This window comes from Clupea harengus, chromosome 4 (genome assembly GCF_900700415.2).
Source record: "Clupea harengus chromosome 4, Ch_v2.0.2, whole genome shotgun sequence".
NCBI lineage: Eukaryota > Metazoa > Chordata > Actinopteri > Clupeiformes > Clupeidae > Clupea > Clupea harengus.
Genome location: NC_045155.1, coordinates 28,165,857 through 28,182,834, shown reverse-complemented (window position 1 = coordinate 28,182,834; position 16,978 = coordinate 28,165,857). Strand labels below are relative to the sequence as shown.

The following is a 16,978-nucleotide window of genomic DNA, read 5'->3' as shown; positions in this document are numbered from 1 at the left end:
GGCGCTAGTGCAACCATGGATTACCGGTAATTACTCTCTGAAGGACTGTTTACCCAGAGGGGATGAAAGCGGGCTTAGAATGCGAGGGATTAGTCTAACAGAGGCAGGTCGCGCCCAAGCGTGTTCGCCGCGGGGCCCCTGGTTAATGAGCACTGAAGGGGCCGGCGTGTGTGTGTGTGTGTGTGTGTGTGTGTGTGTGTGTGTGTGTGTGTGTGTGTGTGTGTGTGTGTGTGTGTGTGTGTGTGTGTGTGTGTGTGTGTGTGTGTGTGTGTGTGTGTGTGTGTGTGTTTGTGTGTGTGTGTGTGTGTGTGTTATGGCGTGCCGGGGATTTTCACATCAAAAGCTAGGCCTGTTTGTCTGCACATCCACCACAGGAAACACTGGCCAGTGCAGGTTTATTAAAGGGATTAACATGAACCCAGACAACAGGAGTGGCGCTGAAGGGGGCATGCTGGTGTGTTTGTGTGTGTGTTTGTGTTTGTGTTTGTGTGTGTTTCTGTATGTGTGTGTTTGAGTGTGTGTGTGTGTGTGTGTGTGTGTGTGTGTGTGTGTGTGCTTGTGTGTGTGTTTCTGTCTGTGTGTTTGTGTGTGTGTGTGTGTGTGTTCGTGTGTGTGTGTGTGTGTGTGTGTGTGTGTGTGTGTGTGTGTTTGTTTGTGTTTTTTATGGATGGGAACCATGCTAGTTTGAGAATATTAACTATGTAGTTTCAAGCAGGCGCTAGCAGGCTAGTTATGTGCCTCACAGTGTGATGGGGCTTCCCAGATAATGTACTCTATGTAATTAATATTTAAATAATTGATGAGAATAAAGCAGTTTATGAATGAAAACAGGTCATTACAAAACGTACTTTGGCCTTGGGTAACTAAGTTTAGGCTCAGGGTTATAGTTAGTTGTGTCTAACTATTTTTGCACACATGAGAATCGTATTGCATTTTAAATAATTAAGTTCACTAAATACTTTGTAATAAGGGCTCTCTGTCGACTTAAGTAGCTCACATATCTCTTCTGATGTCACTTCCTGTCAGTCCCAGATCAACTGGGAAGTGGTCAGCTGTCCGCCACCGTCACTGAGCTGAACCCATGGGTGGAGTACGAGTTCAGGGTTCTGGCGACCAACGCCATCGGGACAGGAGAGCCCAGCAAGCCCTCAAAGAAAATCAGGACCAAAGATGCACGTATGTCATCAGATTCATGCTGTATGTCAACATGTAAATAATCACGTATGATGCACGTATGTCATCTGATGCATGCTGTATGTCAACATGTAAAACAATCATCAAAGCAATAGGTGCTGTGTTTGTCAGAGAGATTTACTGAATTTACAATAGGAATATTCAGTTTACTGTAGGAATATTCAGGATTTTACAATAGGAATATTCATGATTTTACTATAGGAATAATCATGATTTTACTAGTAGTAAATTGTAAAAGTATTAATTGAAACTGTATTTATTTGTTTGTGTCTCTTGCCCAGTGCCAAGGGTGACTCCTACTAGAGTGAGTGGAGGAGGAGGAAGCCGGTCGGAGCTGGTCATCACTTGGGAGGTAACGTCTGAGTATTGGAAAACAGAATGACTTTGGTTCAGTTCATGGTTCATGGTTCATGGTTCATAGTTCATGGTGACTTTGGTTCATGTCATTCTGTTGCACACTCTGATGATTTTCTGTCAAACATTGTATTATGTTAATATATCAACATGTATCTTTCTCTCTCTCTCTCTCTGTGTGTGTGTGTGTGTGTGGTGCGCTTCTGTGTATCAATGCGTTTGTGTCAATGTTTTTCTTTGTGTGTGTGTGTGTGTGTGTGTGTGTGTGTGTGTGTGTGTGTGTCTGTTTGTGTGTGTCTCTCTCTGTGTCTCTCTGTGTGTGTGTGTGTGTGTGTGTGTGTGTGTGTGTGTGTGTGTGTGTGTGTGTGTGTGTTTGTCACACCTCACAGCCTGTCCCAGAGGAGCTCCAGTGCGGTCCAGGCTTCGGCTACGTTGTGGCCTTCCGTCCTGACGGGGCGCAGGGCTGGATGCAGGCGGCGGTCACCTCCCCCGACGCCTCCAAGTACTCCTTCAGGGACGACAGCATCCCCCCCTTCACCCCCTACCACGTCAAAGTGGGCGTCTACAACAACCGGGGAGAGGGCCCCTTCGGCCCAGTGACCACCATCTACTCCGCAGAGGAAGGTCAGTGGACAAACTTCACTCTTAAAGCAGCAATAAGGAGTTCTGTTCCAAAGCTAGCAAGCGAACTACCTAAAAGGCATGCAAAAACCTTGTAAACACCACCAACAGCCCAGTTGATACTGATAGAAGCTTGCCAAAACACTAACTGGTGTCTTTTGGCAGTATAGCTGGCAATGTCATGCTGTGAAAGCTTTTCTTCCATTTTGTGAAGGTATTCCAGCCTGGTACACAGAACTACATAGGGCATATCCTGAATGGCTAGTAGGAAAGACACAAATGTTTATCCGTCCTTCACGTGACCATATGCTATCAAAATGAATTTGAGGATGGTACCAAAACTAGTTACCTATAAAATCATACCTCAAAGAGTGGCAAATTGTTGCATAGTGTTACTTTAACTTCAAACTTCACTCTTAACTTTAAACTTCCCTCTTAACTTCAAAATGTAACTTCTTAAAACGTCTGGAACAGTAGGCAGGAATTTACCACTTTCTTGAGGTATGTTTTTAGTAGCAGCTAGTGTTGGTGTTAAAAAACGCGAAGGGCAGATAAACACAGCAGTTGTTTCGCCTAGCTGTCCAGATCATGTGCTGTGTCGTTCTATGGTCCAAGTCAGACCCACCTGGAAAATGTAAGAAAAGCTTTCACAGCAAGACATGGGCAATTACATTGCCAACAGACACCTTTTATCATATTAGCAAGCTTTTATCAGTGCCAACTGTGCTGCTGTTATGCTTGTTAACTATGCGAGGTTTTTCATGTAGTTAGCTTGCTAGTTTTAGACTACATTCCTTATTGCTGCATAATACTTTAATCAGTGAGATATTCCGTTTCCTGAAATGGCACAGATTCAGATTTTGCCAAGCGTTGTACATTTGCAAATACCAGGAAGCAAGTTCTACATACTTACATATGTAACACAAATAGAAGTATCAAGACAAGACTTTACGAGTCTCACGTAGAACAACTGTGTCATCAACAGCATTTACAATAACTAACTCACACACACTAATATACCTCATAACTAACTCAAAGCACACACTAATACAGCTCATAACTAACTCAAAGCACACACTAACACAGCTCATAACTAACTCAAAGCATACACTAACACAGCTCATAACTAACTCAAAGCACACACTAATACAGCTCATAACTAACTCACACACACTAACACAGCTCATAACTAACTCAAAGCACACACTAACACAGCTCATAACTAACTCAAAGCACACACTAACACAGCTCATAACTAACTCAAAGCATACACTAACACAGCTCATAACTAACTCAAAGCATACACTAACACAGCTCATAATGAACTGAAAGCATACAGTAATACAGCTCATAATGAACTGAAAGCATACAGTAATACAGCTCATAATGAACTGAAAGCATACAGTAATACAGCTCATAACTAACTCAAAGCACACAGTAATACAGCTCATAATGAACTGAAAGCATACAGTAAACAGCTCCTAGTTGTATTCATGGGTGACGTGTGTTTGTATTCATGGGTGACATGTGTTTGTATTCATGGGTGACATGTGTCATGTGTTGTATCCATGGTGTCATGTGTCATGTGTTGTATCCATGGTGACATGTGTCATGTGTTTGTATCCATGGTGACGTGTGTCATGTGTTGTGACACCCAGAGCCCTCTGAAGCGCCCCCTAGAGTGCGTGCGAAGAGCCTGTCTGCGGCGGAGGTGGAGGTGTCCTGGAAGCCCCTGCCCTGGAACACCACCAAGAGACGCATCATGGGCTACGAGGTAAAGACACGTCAGGGTTTCACTGGGATGCCTAGCGGAGCATATTAGTGTTTTGGGGAAAGAGAGTGGACTGTGTGACATTCAGGACCACAATAAATAGCAAAGTAGCCATTATCTAATAGTTTGTTGATGGTTGTTAATGATTGCCAGACACATGTCACCCATTGGTATTCTATTACTAAATAGTCTTCTTTTCATTATTTAAAAATAGGTGTTTGCATACAAACCATTTGTTACTATAATAACCCATAGCAAGTTTACTATCAACAATTAATAAATAATATAAATTGAGATTGTTAGAAAAGCAACTGCATGAAGTCATAGACCCTTGCTAACAGCTAATTAATGATTTTATTAATTGTTCATCACAATTTAATTTGTCTTCTCTTCCTCTTCATACTGAATAGACAATAATAGATAATAGATATTAATATATACATTATAGCAATTCTGAATATCTATTAAATTAGAAGAGTGAAGTGTCCAAACCTACATGCACAAGATTAATATAATGTATTAATATACTGGGAAATATGCAGAGAAAGTAGCAATAACTAAAGTTATTGTAAAATAATTTTTAGATTTTAGTAAGTGTCTATGAATCTTGATTTATGTTATTTATTAATTATTGGTAGATCATTAATAGCATGTACATTTGTTATTGGTTGGTTAGTATAGAAATAAACGGTTTGTATGCAAACACTTAATTTTTAAATGACTATTTACTTCAACCAAAGCTACATTGGTAATTATTAATAACTATTAACAACCTTCAACAAACTATTTGGCTGCTAATGGCTGCGCTGCTGTTTATTGTGGCGTGTTATTATGAATCGCTACCACATTTAAAGGTGAGAGGACATTTACTTTGCTGTTATTGAAAAAGGTGGACATGTTTGGAAGGTTAAAGATGTTTACTTTGTAATGCCTCTCACAATGTTTTTTTTTATCCATCATAAATAAATAAACAAATATTCAATGCCACCGGTTATTTATACTGTCTAGATGATTGATAGCCCCGCTGTAAACTTCCGTCAAAGCCAGACTGATTTCAGCTGATCAGGAGTCTGGCTCTTGCTCATTTGTCTTCACCACTTCCCCTGCCCTGCGGCCCTGTCTGCCCTCTCTGTCCTGTCTGTCTGTCTGTCCTGTCTGTCCTGTCTGCCCTGTCTGTCCTGTCTGTCTGTCTGTCTGTCTGTCTGTCTGTCCTGTCTGTCCTCTCTGTCCTGTCTGCCCTGTCTGTCCTGTCTGTCTGTCCTCTCTGTCCTGTCTGCCCTGTCTGTCCTGTCTGTCTGTCTGTCTGTCTGTCTGTCTGTCCTCTCTGTCCTGTCTGTCCTGTCTGTCCTGTCTGTCCTGTCTGTCCTGTCTGTCTGTCTGTCCTCTCTGTCCTGTCTGTCCTGTCTGTCCTGTCTGTCCTCTCTGCCCTGCGGCCCTGTCTGTCCTGTCTGCCCTGTCTGTCTGTCCCCCCTGCTTTTCAGTAATCTTCCAGGCCCACACATGACTGCAGCACAGCGTCTGGAGACAACTTGTATAAATGTTGATATCGAATTGTGACAAAAGGCAACACAAGCATCAGTGGCTTCGCTCCCTGAAACCACCTCGAACTTAAAAGTTGCACCAGCCGAGCTTCGCACCAGTAACTGCGCTGATACTTTGAGCTGTGCCTGCACACGGAATTTGGTCAGATTGGAATGTTTGAAGCGCATGGAACGCACGGATTGTTCCCCTCCACAGTCAGACCAATCAGACCCTGAGTCCTCTCCAGTGTGTATATGAAGTTTTCTGTGTGCATTCCAATGGTCGTAATTGATGTTTATCATACGGCTACTCAGAAGGCTGCAGAGAGTTCCATTGAATTGAACGGGCAATCCCAACGATAGGAGGTCCCATATTTATTGATAATGGCCACGGGAAAAAAAGTGAATGACTGCTGCCATTGATCATGGGTTTTGTGCTTCTGATTTACATCTTTTTGATATCATTTCGCAATTAGTCTGTTCACTTATCGTAACAGAAATGTATTGTAAGTAATAACTCGCTATGCAACACCTGACACTTCCTATTCATCCTGTTGGGATGTATTCTTGAAGAATATACATGATCCCTGACGTGTGCCCCCAGCTCAGGTACTGGGAGCAGGCGGAGACCCAGGAGACGGCCAGCGTGGTTCGCACCGTGGGCAACAGGGCGTCGGCCATCCTCCGCGAGCTGGACGGAAGCAGCACCTACCTCATCCGCGTGAGGGCGTACAACAGCGCCGGTGTGGGCCCGGACAGCGCCGTCGTCAACATCACCACCAAGAAGCCGCGTGAGTCTACACCCCCACACTAAACCCACGAGCCAATCAGAAAACTCCTACGGTCAACTATTTCAACAACAGCCTGTGCAATTTGAATGCATCTATTCAGAAAGGTCTTTATCCAAAGCAAGACGAGGACTGCGGTTGTGTGTGTGTGTGTGTGTGTGTGTGTGTGTGTGTGTGTGTGTGTGTGTGTGTGTGTGTGTGTGTGTGTGTGTGTGTGTGTGTAAGTGTAAGTGTGTGTGCATGCTGAGGGAAAGTGAGCATTACCCAGCTTTACCGAGCCTTCCTCAGGAAATTGCTCTCTCGGCTAATTTGCATTTCAAAGCATCTTCACCTCAAAAGCACCAGACGCTACACCCTGCTTTCAGCAAGGCCAGTGCAGATATATGTGTTTGAGCTGTTTCCTTCACTCTTATGTTCAGTTCTACCTCTTCTCTTCTCTTTCCTCACCCCTGCTGCAGCCCCGAGCCAGCCTCCGACGAAGGTCGTGTGGAACACATCAAACTCCAAGATCATCCTGCAGTGGGATCACGTCAAAGCCCTGGAGAACGAGTCCGAAGTCATGGGTTACAGAGTAAGACCCGACCGCTCCCCGCCCCCGCAGAGTAGCGGCATGCTGTGCGCCTTTCATTCCCAAAGATTCTATACGGGAACCAGAACCAATTACTCACACACATCATCATGTCATCGCCTGGTGTAATTATATAACCCTTTGCATGTTCTTGTGCTCATCAACATTTCGCTCAATTTTAAAGCCTTTCACTTCAAAAAGCCCAGCCGTCTGCCTCACCCCCCCGTCTGCCCCCGCGATGTGAAGCACAGCTATAATTTCCCCTCTCAAAAGCTGAAAGGGCTGTGCTGTAATGGGCCGTGTTGTGAAATCAGCCCCCCTGCCAGTCGCTGAGGAGGAACTGCTGGAGAAATGCCTTTTTGAAGTGATCGGCTTCATTTATTGGAGTGCTGTGGCACTAAGGCGGGACCACTGTACCACGCTGGGAGCACCATTAGGTCATGGGTAGGAGCTTTAAGGCCACCATTAGGCCATGGGTAGGAGCTCTGAGAAGCAGGCAGGGCTTCTTCTGTTCAGCCAGTGTCTGAGGGGTGGCGGCACATGCTGTTGTTGTTATTGTTGTTGTTGTTGTTGTTGTTGTTATTGACTGGCCTCTTTCATACTACATCACCACTGTTTTATGTTTATGTTGGTTTTGTTGTTGTTATTTTCTAACCCAGCCTCCACACTACAGCGCTGTTCTTTATATGTGATAGCGGTTTACTGAACGGGTGAAAGAGCTAACCTCATTGCGTTCTAATGGGTTCTAATGGGTTCTAAAACCTCCTCCCTGCAGGTGATGTACAAGCAGAACCGGCAGGCCCGGCCCAGCGTGGTGGAGACCAACGGCACGTCCCTGGAGCTGTCGCTGCCTGTGGACGAGGACTACGTGGTCCAGATCAAGCCGGTCAGCGAGGGGGGGGAGGGCCGCAGCAGCAGACAGATCACCATCCCCAGAATAGCAGGTGAGAGACTGGCCTGTGTGCGTGTGTGTGTGTGTGTGTGTGTGTGTGTGTGTGTGTGTGTGTGTGTGTGTGCGTGTGCGTGTGTGTGTGTGAGTTCTCCACTCACTTTCCTTATGACTCTAAGCAAGTGTGCAGTGGTCAGCTTGAGCGTCCACCACTCCATGCTTATGTTTATGTTTATGTGGACTACTTGAAAAGGTTAGGCACGTCAGTTTGTAATCTACTCCCTGACAGAAGCCTCGTAGCCGAAACATATTTTGAAAAAATGCCAATGAAAGCCTATGAATTAAGATTAACACCAAAGAGTTCAGCTTTACAATATTTTTTTTCTTTCTTGAGGCTGCATTTAAGATTAACACCAAAGAGTTCAGCTTTACGATACTTTGTGTTCCTCGAGGCTGCAGTGTTGGTGGCTGAGACTCTTATTGTCTGTGTGATTGTATTTGTAGGAGCTCAGGTGGTCGGGGCGGCGTGGAGGACGCCGGTCTGGCCGGCGTTGGTGACGCTGGCTCTCGCCCACACATCAAGGACTTTGTTATGACAAAAAGGGCTCCCGCAGGACTCACGGAGTCGTACGAGACGAGACGAGACGAAGTGAGACGTGGTGAGACGTGAGGTGAGACGAAGTGAGACGTGAGGTGCAGCGCAGCACAAGCACTCGGAGAAGCTGTACGAGGACAGCAGCGATCCTCGTTAGTTTTTAAAAAGAGCCTCATGAAGGAAACTGAATTACGCCCCCCCTACCCCCCCCCCCTACCCCACCCCCATTCCACTCGCTCCCCACCCTGCACCATCCTCTCCTCCCCTGGAGAAATGATACACTGGGCCTTGAGTCTGCCCTGACCAAAGCTGCTTTAAAGACTGCTGAGTAAGAAATGTGGCTTCTATCTTTTTTTTCTTTCACATTGAAACGATTTTCCTGAACAAGGCAACTGAATGTACACAAGCACATACAGTACTGTGGAAGCCAACTCGTCCATGTGGAGGCTCACTACTTCACTGTGATGGGTGGATTTTACACATTTGTTTCCTTTTTTTTAAGAAGTTAACTGCATTGAAGGGTAACTGCAGAGCAACAGAACTACTCGATGGGAACGGGCCTCCGCTCCTCTGCTTGAGGTGGCCAATTACTGCGACACAGATGACAAGACAAAGGACTTCGGTGACTGATCTACTGAGGTCAAACCTCTGGATGATGTAACATTAGCGCAACTACATCCTCTCTCTCTCTCTCTCTTTCTCTCTCGCTCTCTCTCTCCGTCGTGTGGAGTCTGTTATGTGACCTCTGCCCTGTTTGTTTCCCTCCACTGATCGTCCAGGCGAAAAAATATTTGTGCCGCTTCCTCTTTACGGCCTTCTCCACTCCTCCACTGGTCTCCTCTGGAGCTGTTGCAGTACACATTAGGGCTGCTGTTTCCCGTTAAGCCCTTCCCCGCGGCTCACGGCTGTGCTACTAGGCTCTTTGGCTCCAGGCCTGGCCTCCTTGACCCCCCCCCACCCGGCTGTAAGTTGAAAGACATCACTCCTGTGACAACTCCCCTTCCCCAACCCCTCGGCCATGTTGTGGCACCAGCTTCCCCGTCAGCCCTGCAGGTCATCATGCTAAGTGCTAGCACTAGCACTTGCCCCTTCACTTCAACCACTATGCTGGTCATCATGCTAAGTGCTAGTATTAGCGCGTGCCCCTCACTTCAACCACTATGTACATTTGATGAAATCCTCAGGACCCCTAAAGAGCCTTAAGTGTATTGCTATTGATCGTTATCATTTCGATGACTGGTATTGTTAATATTTTGGAAGACATTCTTGGTATTATGATCATTGGGATGATTTAACACACTGCGTTGTTTTGTGTGTGGTTCCCACTCATGTTCTCCAGGCTTCAAACCGGTCAGCAAACAGTGAACTGTGCGAGTTGGTTTTGCAAACGAACACTGCGCTTGGCAGTGACAGTGATTCGTTTTTTTTATTCGATATTGCTTACATGTTATTTTAAAAGTCCTTCGCTGTTGAGCATGAGCTGGCTGTGAAACATGGCTTGGAAAAAAAGAGAATTTGAATGAATCAACTGACTTTTTACTGAAAAAAATAAACAAAATGTGAGTAAAGTTCATGTTTCCTGTTTATGTTGCAGGCAATGTTGATGTTATTGTGTCGAAAAGATCCCTCTGCATGAATATCTGTACCCATTTTCTTCAAGTGATTTGAAGACAATTGTTCAGTATACAGTATGATGTTTATATTTCTTTCCCTTTCACTGTTACTGCTTCAGCAAAAGAAAAATACAATGATGGTGACTGCCATTTTAATTTAATGAGGGGTTTACGGTCATTTTACATGTTCCACATTTGTAGTATTACAGCTGCTGTTCCTTCGTTGGCCACATGAGGGCAGGATATGACTAATGTTCATTTGTTGTCAAATCTATGTCCCTCATGAAGTTCAAACCAATGGACAAGACTAAATGCAGTCAGTATTAACATTTATTATTTAAACTCGATTGATCATTGAGAAGAGTGATCTGTTTGCAGAGAACAGGGGAATCAGAACCACACTTTGAAAACCAAGAACAACAGCTAGAAGCACATTCAGGAAAGAACCACACTGTCTTTGCCCACGAAGTGTATGTACTCATTTATTCATTTGATCATCTAGAGGGAGGGCAGATACACTGTACAGATCACACACAGAGCAATGAGAAAGAAGGATGGAGTTAGACAATCGTAAAAAAAAGAGGAATGAGAGAAAAGAAAGACTTTTTTTTTTTTTAGCCAGGCATGAAAGCCCCGCCCAGTTTTGTGTGTGTAGTAGCCAGCGTTCTGTAGAATTACACTGGCTGGCACTGAAAGGCTTCAAGACAGTGACTTCAACCCAAGTGCAATTAAAACCTGCTAGGGCATAAAGTACTATATATTCAAGTCATTCACACTTTACAGACCCCTTTATACAACACATCTCAGTATCGGTACATCTCACCATCCTCATCATCATCGTCGTCATCATCTTCACAGAGATCAGCAAGACCATCAAGGAGAGAAAACTATGCTGATGGTCTCATTGGCATTCCTTTTGAATTCTGGCACATTAGAGATGAATAGAAAAGAAAAACAAAAAAAACAGATGAGACGGCACAGGGATGAACAGCCTTGGGTAAGGGCCCGCACTCTCGTACAGACATCACATGGCACAGCATCGCACAGGGGCGCTTCACTTCAACAGTTACGGGTCCAGACATCAATCACAGGTTAGGATAAGGTCAAAGGTCAGCTCTACGCACAGGAAACAAACCAGTCAAAAGTTCACAGACTATCACTCGTGTACTCCTAGATCAGAATGGACAAACTGATTGACCTTCTTTTCCTCAGTATTTCTGAGATGGCATCAATGATTTTCCTCATGAAAATACTTAAAACGAAAGATTACAAGGATGATGGAATTTTAATGTAACGATGTTCCTCTCTATGTACAGTGACATCACAACAGTGATTTTGGACTGTCCTTCACAGTCCACTGCTTTGTAAAAATTGTTTGTTTTTGTTTAGTTTTTTTTTCTAGCCTTGATTTTCCAGACTTCAGACGCAAATCTTTTCCATTTCCCACTGTGATGATAACAGTGTCAGACCTCAGAGGGCGAATGTACAACTTTACATGAAAATAAAAGCATCGCTTGTTACTTTGGGCAACTTAAAGCTCTTTTTAGTTAATGACTGCATGCACATAAGAGTTTCCGTCATAAACGACTTAATTCGTGAAGTTATTTATTTCTTATTTTGCACTGGATGTATATTAAATCAATTCAGACACTCAACAAGCTCAGAGTATAGGTCTCCAACAATATTTACCCTCTGAATAAAACTAACAAGATTACACGATCATCTATCCAAAAAAGTAATCCTAAAATATTCAAGAATTTTCAGAGCATTTCGACGGTTTTCATTAAAACAGTAAGTAGACAAAGATCTCCTTTTTTTGAACATCCATGGCTGATGTCACCCCAGGCAGGCAGAGTGGTCCTGGTGGATTCTTAGCTCTTAAGTAATCTCCACGGAAACCGCCTCGGTATCTGATGTTCCACTTCTGCGGAACCGGACAGCGTGTTCCTCGTCCCTCAGCCTCAGCCTTCATCTGGATGTTGAGATATTCTCACCGCGCGAAAGAGCGTTCCTCGGAAACAAGGGATAGCACTGGTGCGTTATAGCAGCCCAGCCAGACGGCCAGTGCCGAGGGACGCTGGGACACAGCTGTGCATCACTAACACTAATAGGACAGACTGTATTTCAGGTGTGTTTTGGTCTGTGCCGTCCGTGTTCGGTTGCACCACGCGTGTCATGGATGAGCTCAGTGATCCATGTGGGCTGGTTTCGGCTCGTCCAGCGTGGCTCGTCCAGAGCTTAAAACTGAGAGATGAAAGCACGATTTTTCCCCACAGAAGAAAACCTGCTCAACTACATGCAAAAAAATGTGTGCACTTTCAGAATCATCTTCTTTTTTTTTTCCTTCACATTTAAAAAAAATGCATTACATACACATATCTTTTAACAGGCATTTGACCTATTCTATTCATTGATCTTGCCTAAAGTTCACATTTTCCAGCATCAGTAGTCAAACGTATACTCCCAGATAACCAAATAAACGGTTGCAACCACTCGTCATAATTGATGTCAGTGTCTACAGCAAATATCTATGATTTTATGGTGTAATGTAAGACAGATAGAGCCAGGCAAATAAACTGCTCAGAATGTTTTTCTAACGTTAGTTCAGTTCAGTGGACAGGGAGTAAAACCATCTAGAGAACAAGACTGGGGTCGAGTAGAAGAGGAGGGGTAATGGCATAGCAAGTATGTGCTCCAGGGGCAGACAGAGTCTTTAGCGCCTCTGAATGTAAAACTGGAGAGGCAAGGTTCTGCAGGGAGAGGTGTCGGAAGCAGCCCTGGAGACACGTACGCAACGCAGACCCTGGAGGGAAAGGGGGAGATTTGGGAGTGTAGTATCCAGGACCGACTGGCAGTGGTTAAAGACAGTAGATTCACAGTAGGACTATTCTTCTGAGCAGGTTCCAAGAGGACTGTGGTCTGTTGGAAGAGAGAAGAAGCACAAACTACAACAATTAGAATGGAACCAATATGTCAGAATATGAGTGCAGGTACACTGGTATCACTTTGCTCCCAATAACATATTCTATTAATGAACTATATGTAACATGCTGTCCTCAACATTTACGGCTGTCTGTATTTATAATATGGAAGCTTATGTAACGTCATGTAACGTAAATGTCAAACTGTCAAACTCTGATCAGTAATCAAAAGGAGCACTTTTGACTGACATCCGTACCTAACATTCCTCGTGCGGGTCGTGAGTGGAAGATTCGGTTTCCCTGACAACTACAGCCTTGGTTACCAACATGTCAGGATGTTGCTGCTTCGCCTCTTTTATTGCGATGGCGAGTGCCTGAGGAGAGAAAACAGCAGTGAGAACTAAAATGAGTCACGGACGAGCAGCCCAAACCCGTTGGATGAATAAAAAAACATGTCCTAATTTCATAGACCTTAAATAAATATATAAAACAAACAAACCATATAACATACCAAAAATATAGAGACAAATAAAAAATAAAAAACACATCCAGGCCCACCTGATCCTGGTCTACATCATCATCTCCAGTGATGATGATTCTTTTTTCAATCCTGGTCTCTGAGTAGCCTCCTTTGACTGTCTGCAAAAAAGAAAACAGAATATTTTACACTCTACACTCATTTCAACTTTCAGTGAACTCACTCTGACTTTCCTGACATTGTCACATGGCGTTACCTTGGTAACATGGGTGGTGGTCGCTGATGTCACACTCTCTGTCACAATGAGTGGAGATCCTGAACCCTCTCTGGCAAAAGTGCCAATATTGATCTGTTTCAGAAAAAACAAACGCATTTCACCCACAGTTTCTTTATTTAAACACATTAATATGACGTTAGGTCACAGCCAAGGACCCGCTGTTTCTCGATCCATTCTCAGTCTACTCACCGGTGAGCCGCTCTCTGTGACGGAATAAGACGCCTCTCTGATTGCACTCCCCCTGTGATCCTATGGGATAAAAGGGAACACGTGCAAACTCTGTAAAGTGCCACGGCTGAGAGACGGGAGCCGTGAGATTGATCCAGATTAGATGTAATCTCTCTGAATGGGATTATGTGAGATAATGGGCCTCATTCAATTTCAGCGCATGATCTCATCCAACTGCCTTGTCTCTTTCAAACACAGGTACAGGTGATAGTGCAGTATACTGAATGTGTACAGGTGATAGTATAGTATACTGTATGTGTACAGGTAACAGTGCGGTATACTGTGTGTGTACAGGTAACAGTGCGGTATACTGTGTGTGTACAGGTGATGGTGATAGCAGTATTTATGCGTTATATGTGTTACTGCATATGTTATTACACAGATTCTTACTTGGTCGGTGAACTCCATGATGGTTGTGGTGACCTCTGACCCGTTGGGTTGCGTCTCGACCTTGACATCGGTTTTCCTCAGGGCAGGGGGGACAATGTCGCTGCACTCTCTGCTGATGGGTCGGGGAGGAAGATGAGTCCCCTCTCTGCTCATGGGATGGGGAGGAAGATGAGTCCCCTCTCTGCTGATGGGTTGGGGAGGGAGATGAGTCACCTCTGCGGTCTCTTTCTTCGTCACCTGAATCGAGGTCAGCTCACCGGCCTCTTTCTTGGCCCTGTGAGCCAGCGCGGTGCGCGGCGCCTTTTTGGGCACAAACGGCTTAAGAGGAAGAGGAAGATGGCACATCGAGATCAAGATGAGAGTTAGTCATGGGGTGCTGATACCTACATTCCAAAGCAGCTGTGAGTGGGAGAAAGATGAGTCTGACAACACAAAGAGTTTAAATAAAAGTACAAGGACACAAAAAAGCAAGCACTTATAACGGAATACAATAACGGAAATGAAATAACTGAAATAAAATGAGTTGTGATAAAAAATTTGAAAATAAAAATGGGATGTTTGTCACATACTTGGCTGGACACACAGATTCACACAGTCATGCATCTGTCCTGTAGGGGTGATCCTGGTCGCAGAGTGAGAAAGGAGATGGTCTACCTCGGGGCGTTTGGGAGGCCCTATAACGGGGAACTCGTCCGGGAGCACGATCTTCTCGGCTCCCATGATCCACGCGGCGCTGTGGTGCGGCATGTCGGACAAATCAGAGTAGCCCATCTCAGGCAAGACGTCTCTGTCGCCCAGCTCGCTCATGCCCCTGGAGAACTCCTCCATGCCAGTGTGCAGGTCCATGATCACCGTGAAGTCCACCTCGGCCTCCAGGCTCGACGTGGAGCTGACCGTGATGCTGGAGCACTTGCGCTCGATGCCCAGGTGAGTCTCTTTGGCGTAGAGCATCTCCTGCTCCGGGTCGTCCTCGGAGACTGAGCCCAGCCGCCGTTCCCACAGGTCCCCCTGCAGGACACAAGAGGAATTACAACTAAAACAACAGAATCATACATGAGTCAATATGATGACTCATGAATCAGATTTTTTCTTTTTTTTTAAATAAAAAAACAGAGGTAAGTAAAACGCATATCAGTCAATATGATGACTCATGAATAATTTTTTTTTAAACCAGAGGTAATTTAAACGCTCAATATGATGACTCATTAAAAAAAAAAGAAGACGTATGTAAAACGCAAAAGAATCGTGTGAGTCAATATGATGACTCATGAATCAGATAATAGGAAAAAAAAGCCGGAAGTAAGTAAAACACAACAGAGCCAGTTAAGCCAAAGAGGTACCTGAGATTCAGCTAGAGCTTCGGTGTAAATGGCAGGGGTGGCCGCCGCCTCCTACGGAACAGTGAAGAGGAGCGGTCTTAATGAGTACATACTGATAAGCACCCTACACCCTACACGCAAGCCGAGAGCTGTGCAAAGTAGCCTTCATCAGCATATCATGGAACTATGGCAATGCACAAACGCTAAACAGAAACTGTTTGCAGACACTCCTTCATCTTCAGCATCGAGTCATACAGTAGCCTCTCTGACTTGGACACGGGGTCCAAACGAGTTGGGGCACAATGGTGTCATGGTAATGATGTCTGAAAGATGGTTTCTCCAAACAGCAGAGTGGCTGATGAACATTTGGAACCCGTTACAGTCAGCTGTCCCTCTCTAGGTCCACATGGGATGCGGAGAGAACGCATCACCCTCTCAAGGTTCGTCAAGTATGAAGCACCACATAGGGAACTGAAGGCCAAACATTATTTCAGGTTATTCAGGTTGTCTTTCTGGCATTGCCAGACATAATTAAGTAGCCCATGTAGAGGCCTGGAGAAGTTCAAGAGCTGACATTTACTGGGCTTCCTTCCAGAAAGGTAAGCTTTTCCTACCCTTGAGAAACATGGCTGGGTTGGCGCCAGTTCCAAAGCTTTTTTTCTTTTCTTTCTTCATTTTGCCTGCGTGTAATAAAAAATGATGCCATGGCAACCACTCTCACATCAAATAAATCACTATTGGATTTGATTTGCAGAATCATCAACAGAGGAGCCAATTAAATGCATTGAGCAAATCACGTGACATTTCATTTTAGATATTCTCACTTGAATAAGCATCTTTCTTTTTTATTTCTTTTTCAAGGTTGCAGTAGCAGCAGCAGCATTTTGGGTACTGGGTAGTGCAAAAGGCATTTAACTCCTTGCAAGGCCATCAAATGTGAGTCCCTGACACTACGCACTACGGCCACTAGAGAGAGAGAGGGGATGTTGGAGATTGGAGGGGAGGACTGTGAGTAAAAGCAGAAAGTTAGAGGAGTACAAGCCAGACGCTTAAGCAATGAGAATTATGCAGAGGGGGCTACTGACGTCTATTATGCGGAAAGCGGATGCTGTGCTGGGCAGGAAGGGAGGGAAGGACTGGAGGCGAAGGCGAGGCCGGTGGAGGCCTCACCCACTGATCAGACACAAACCAGTGCAGACAAAAAGCCTCACGTCCTTGGAGCCCTTGCCAGGGTGGAGGAGGTATAAAAGGCTTTAGATTTGTTCTACCCCCTCTTTTGAATAGGTGAGTGAGGATGCTCTGTAGTTGTGTGTTGTCAGGTGACAAATGCAAAATCGGGAGAGGTATGGATGTGCAGCGTTCATGCGATGCTTTAGTTCCTGAACAAGCAGATGCCAAGCAGTTACCACTGGTCTCCTCTTGGTCTTTACCATACTGGAGCTCTTCTGGAGT

The 16,978-nt window shown here is 44.8% G+C and overlaps 2 protein-coding genes across 6 annotated transcripts in view; one reads left to right on the top strand and one right to left on the bottom strand.

The window, feature by feature from the left end:
- cntn3a.1 (contactin 3a, tandem duplicate 1) overlaps window positions 1-9,868 on the top strand; it is a 78,396-nt gene extending 68,528 nt beyond the window's left edge. For both annotated transcript variants that reach the window (XM_012827379.3, XM_042707695.1), the window contains 8 exons: window positions 1,027-1,176; window positions 1,476-1,546; window positions 1,938-2,172; window positions 3,828-3,943; window positions 6,065-6,251; window positions 6,707-6,819; window positions 7,592-7,760; window positions 8,210-9,868. In XM_012827379.3, the coding sequence (XP_012682833.2) occupies window positions 1,027-1,176; window positions 1,476-1,546; window positions 1,938-2,172; window positions 3,828-3,943; window positions 6,065-6,251; window positions 6,707-6,819; window positions 7,592-7,760; window positions 8,210-8,301 (1,133 nt within the window). In that variant the 3' untranslated portion in view covers window positions 8,302-9,868. The remainder of the gene's footprint in view (window positions 1-1,026; window positions 1,177-1,475; window positions 1,547-1,937; window positions 2,173-3,827; window positions 3,944-6,064; window positions 6,252-6,706; window positions 6,820-7,591; window positions 7,761-8,209) is intronic.
- Window positions 9,869-10,382: 514 nt separating this feature from the next.
- The window catches only part of si:dkey-178k16.1 (band 4.1-like protein 1), a 47,922-nt gene continuing 41,326 nt past the window's right edge, over window positions 10,383-16,978 (bottom strand). For all 4 annotated transcript variants that reach the window (XM_031566942.2, XM_031566943.2, XM_031566945.2 and 1 more), the window contains exons 15-22: window positions 15,548-15,598; window positions 14,862-15,215; window positions 14,208-14,525; window positions 13,779-13,838; window positions 13,569-13,661; window positions 13,393-13,473; window positions 13,092-13,208; window positions 10,383-12,832 (exon numbers count right to left, since the gene is read on the bottom strand). In XM_031566942.2, coding sequence (XP_031422802.1) covers window positions 13,092-13,208; window positions 13,393-13,473; window positions 13,569-13,661; window positions 13,779-13,838; window positions 14,208-14,525; window positions 14,862-15,215; window positions 15,548-15,598 — 1,074 coding nt within the window. In that variant the 3' untranslated portion in view covers window positions 10,383-12,832. The remainder of the gene's footprint in view (window positions 12,833-13,091; window positions 13,209-13,392; window positions 13,474-13,568; window positions 13,662-13,778; window positions 13,839-14,207; window positions 14,526-14,861; window positions 15,216-15,547; window positions 15,599-16,978) is intronic.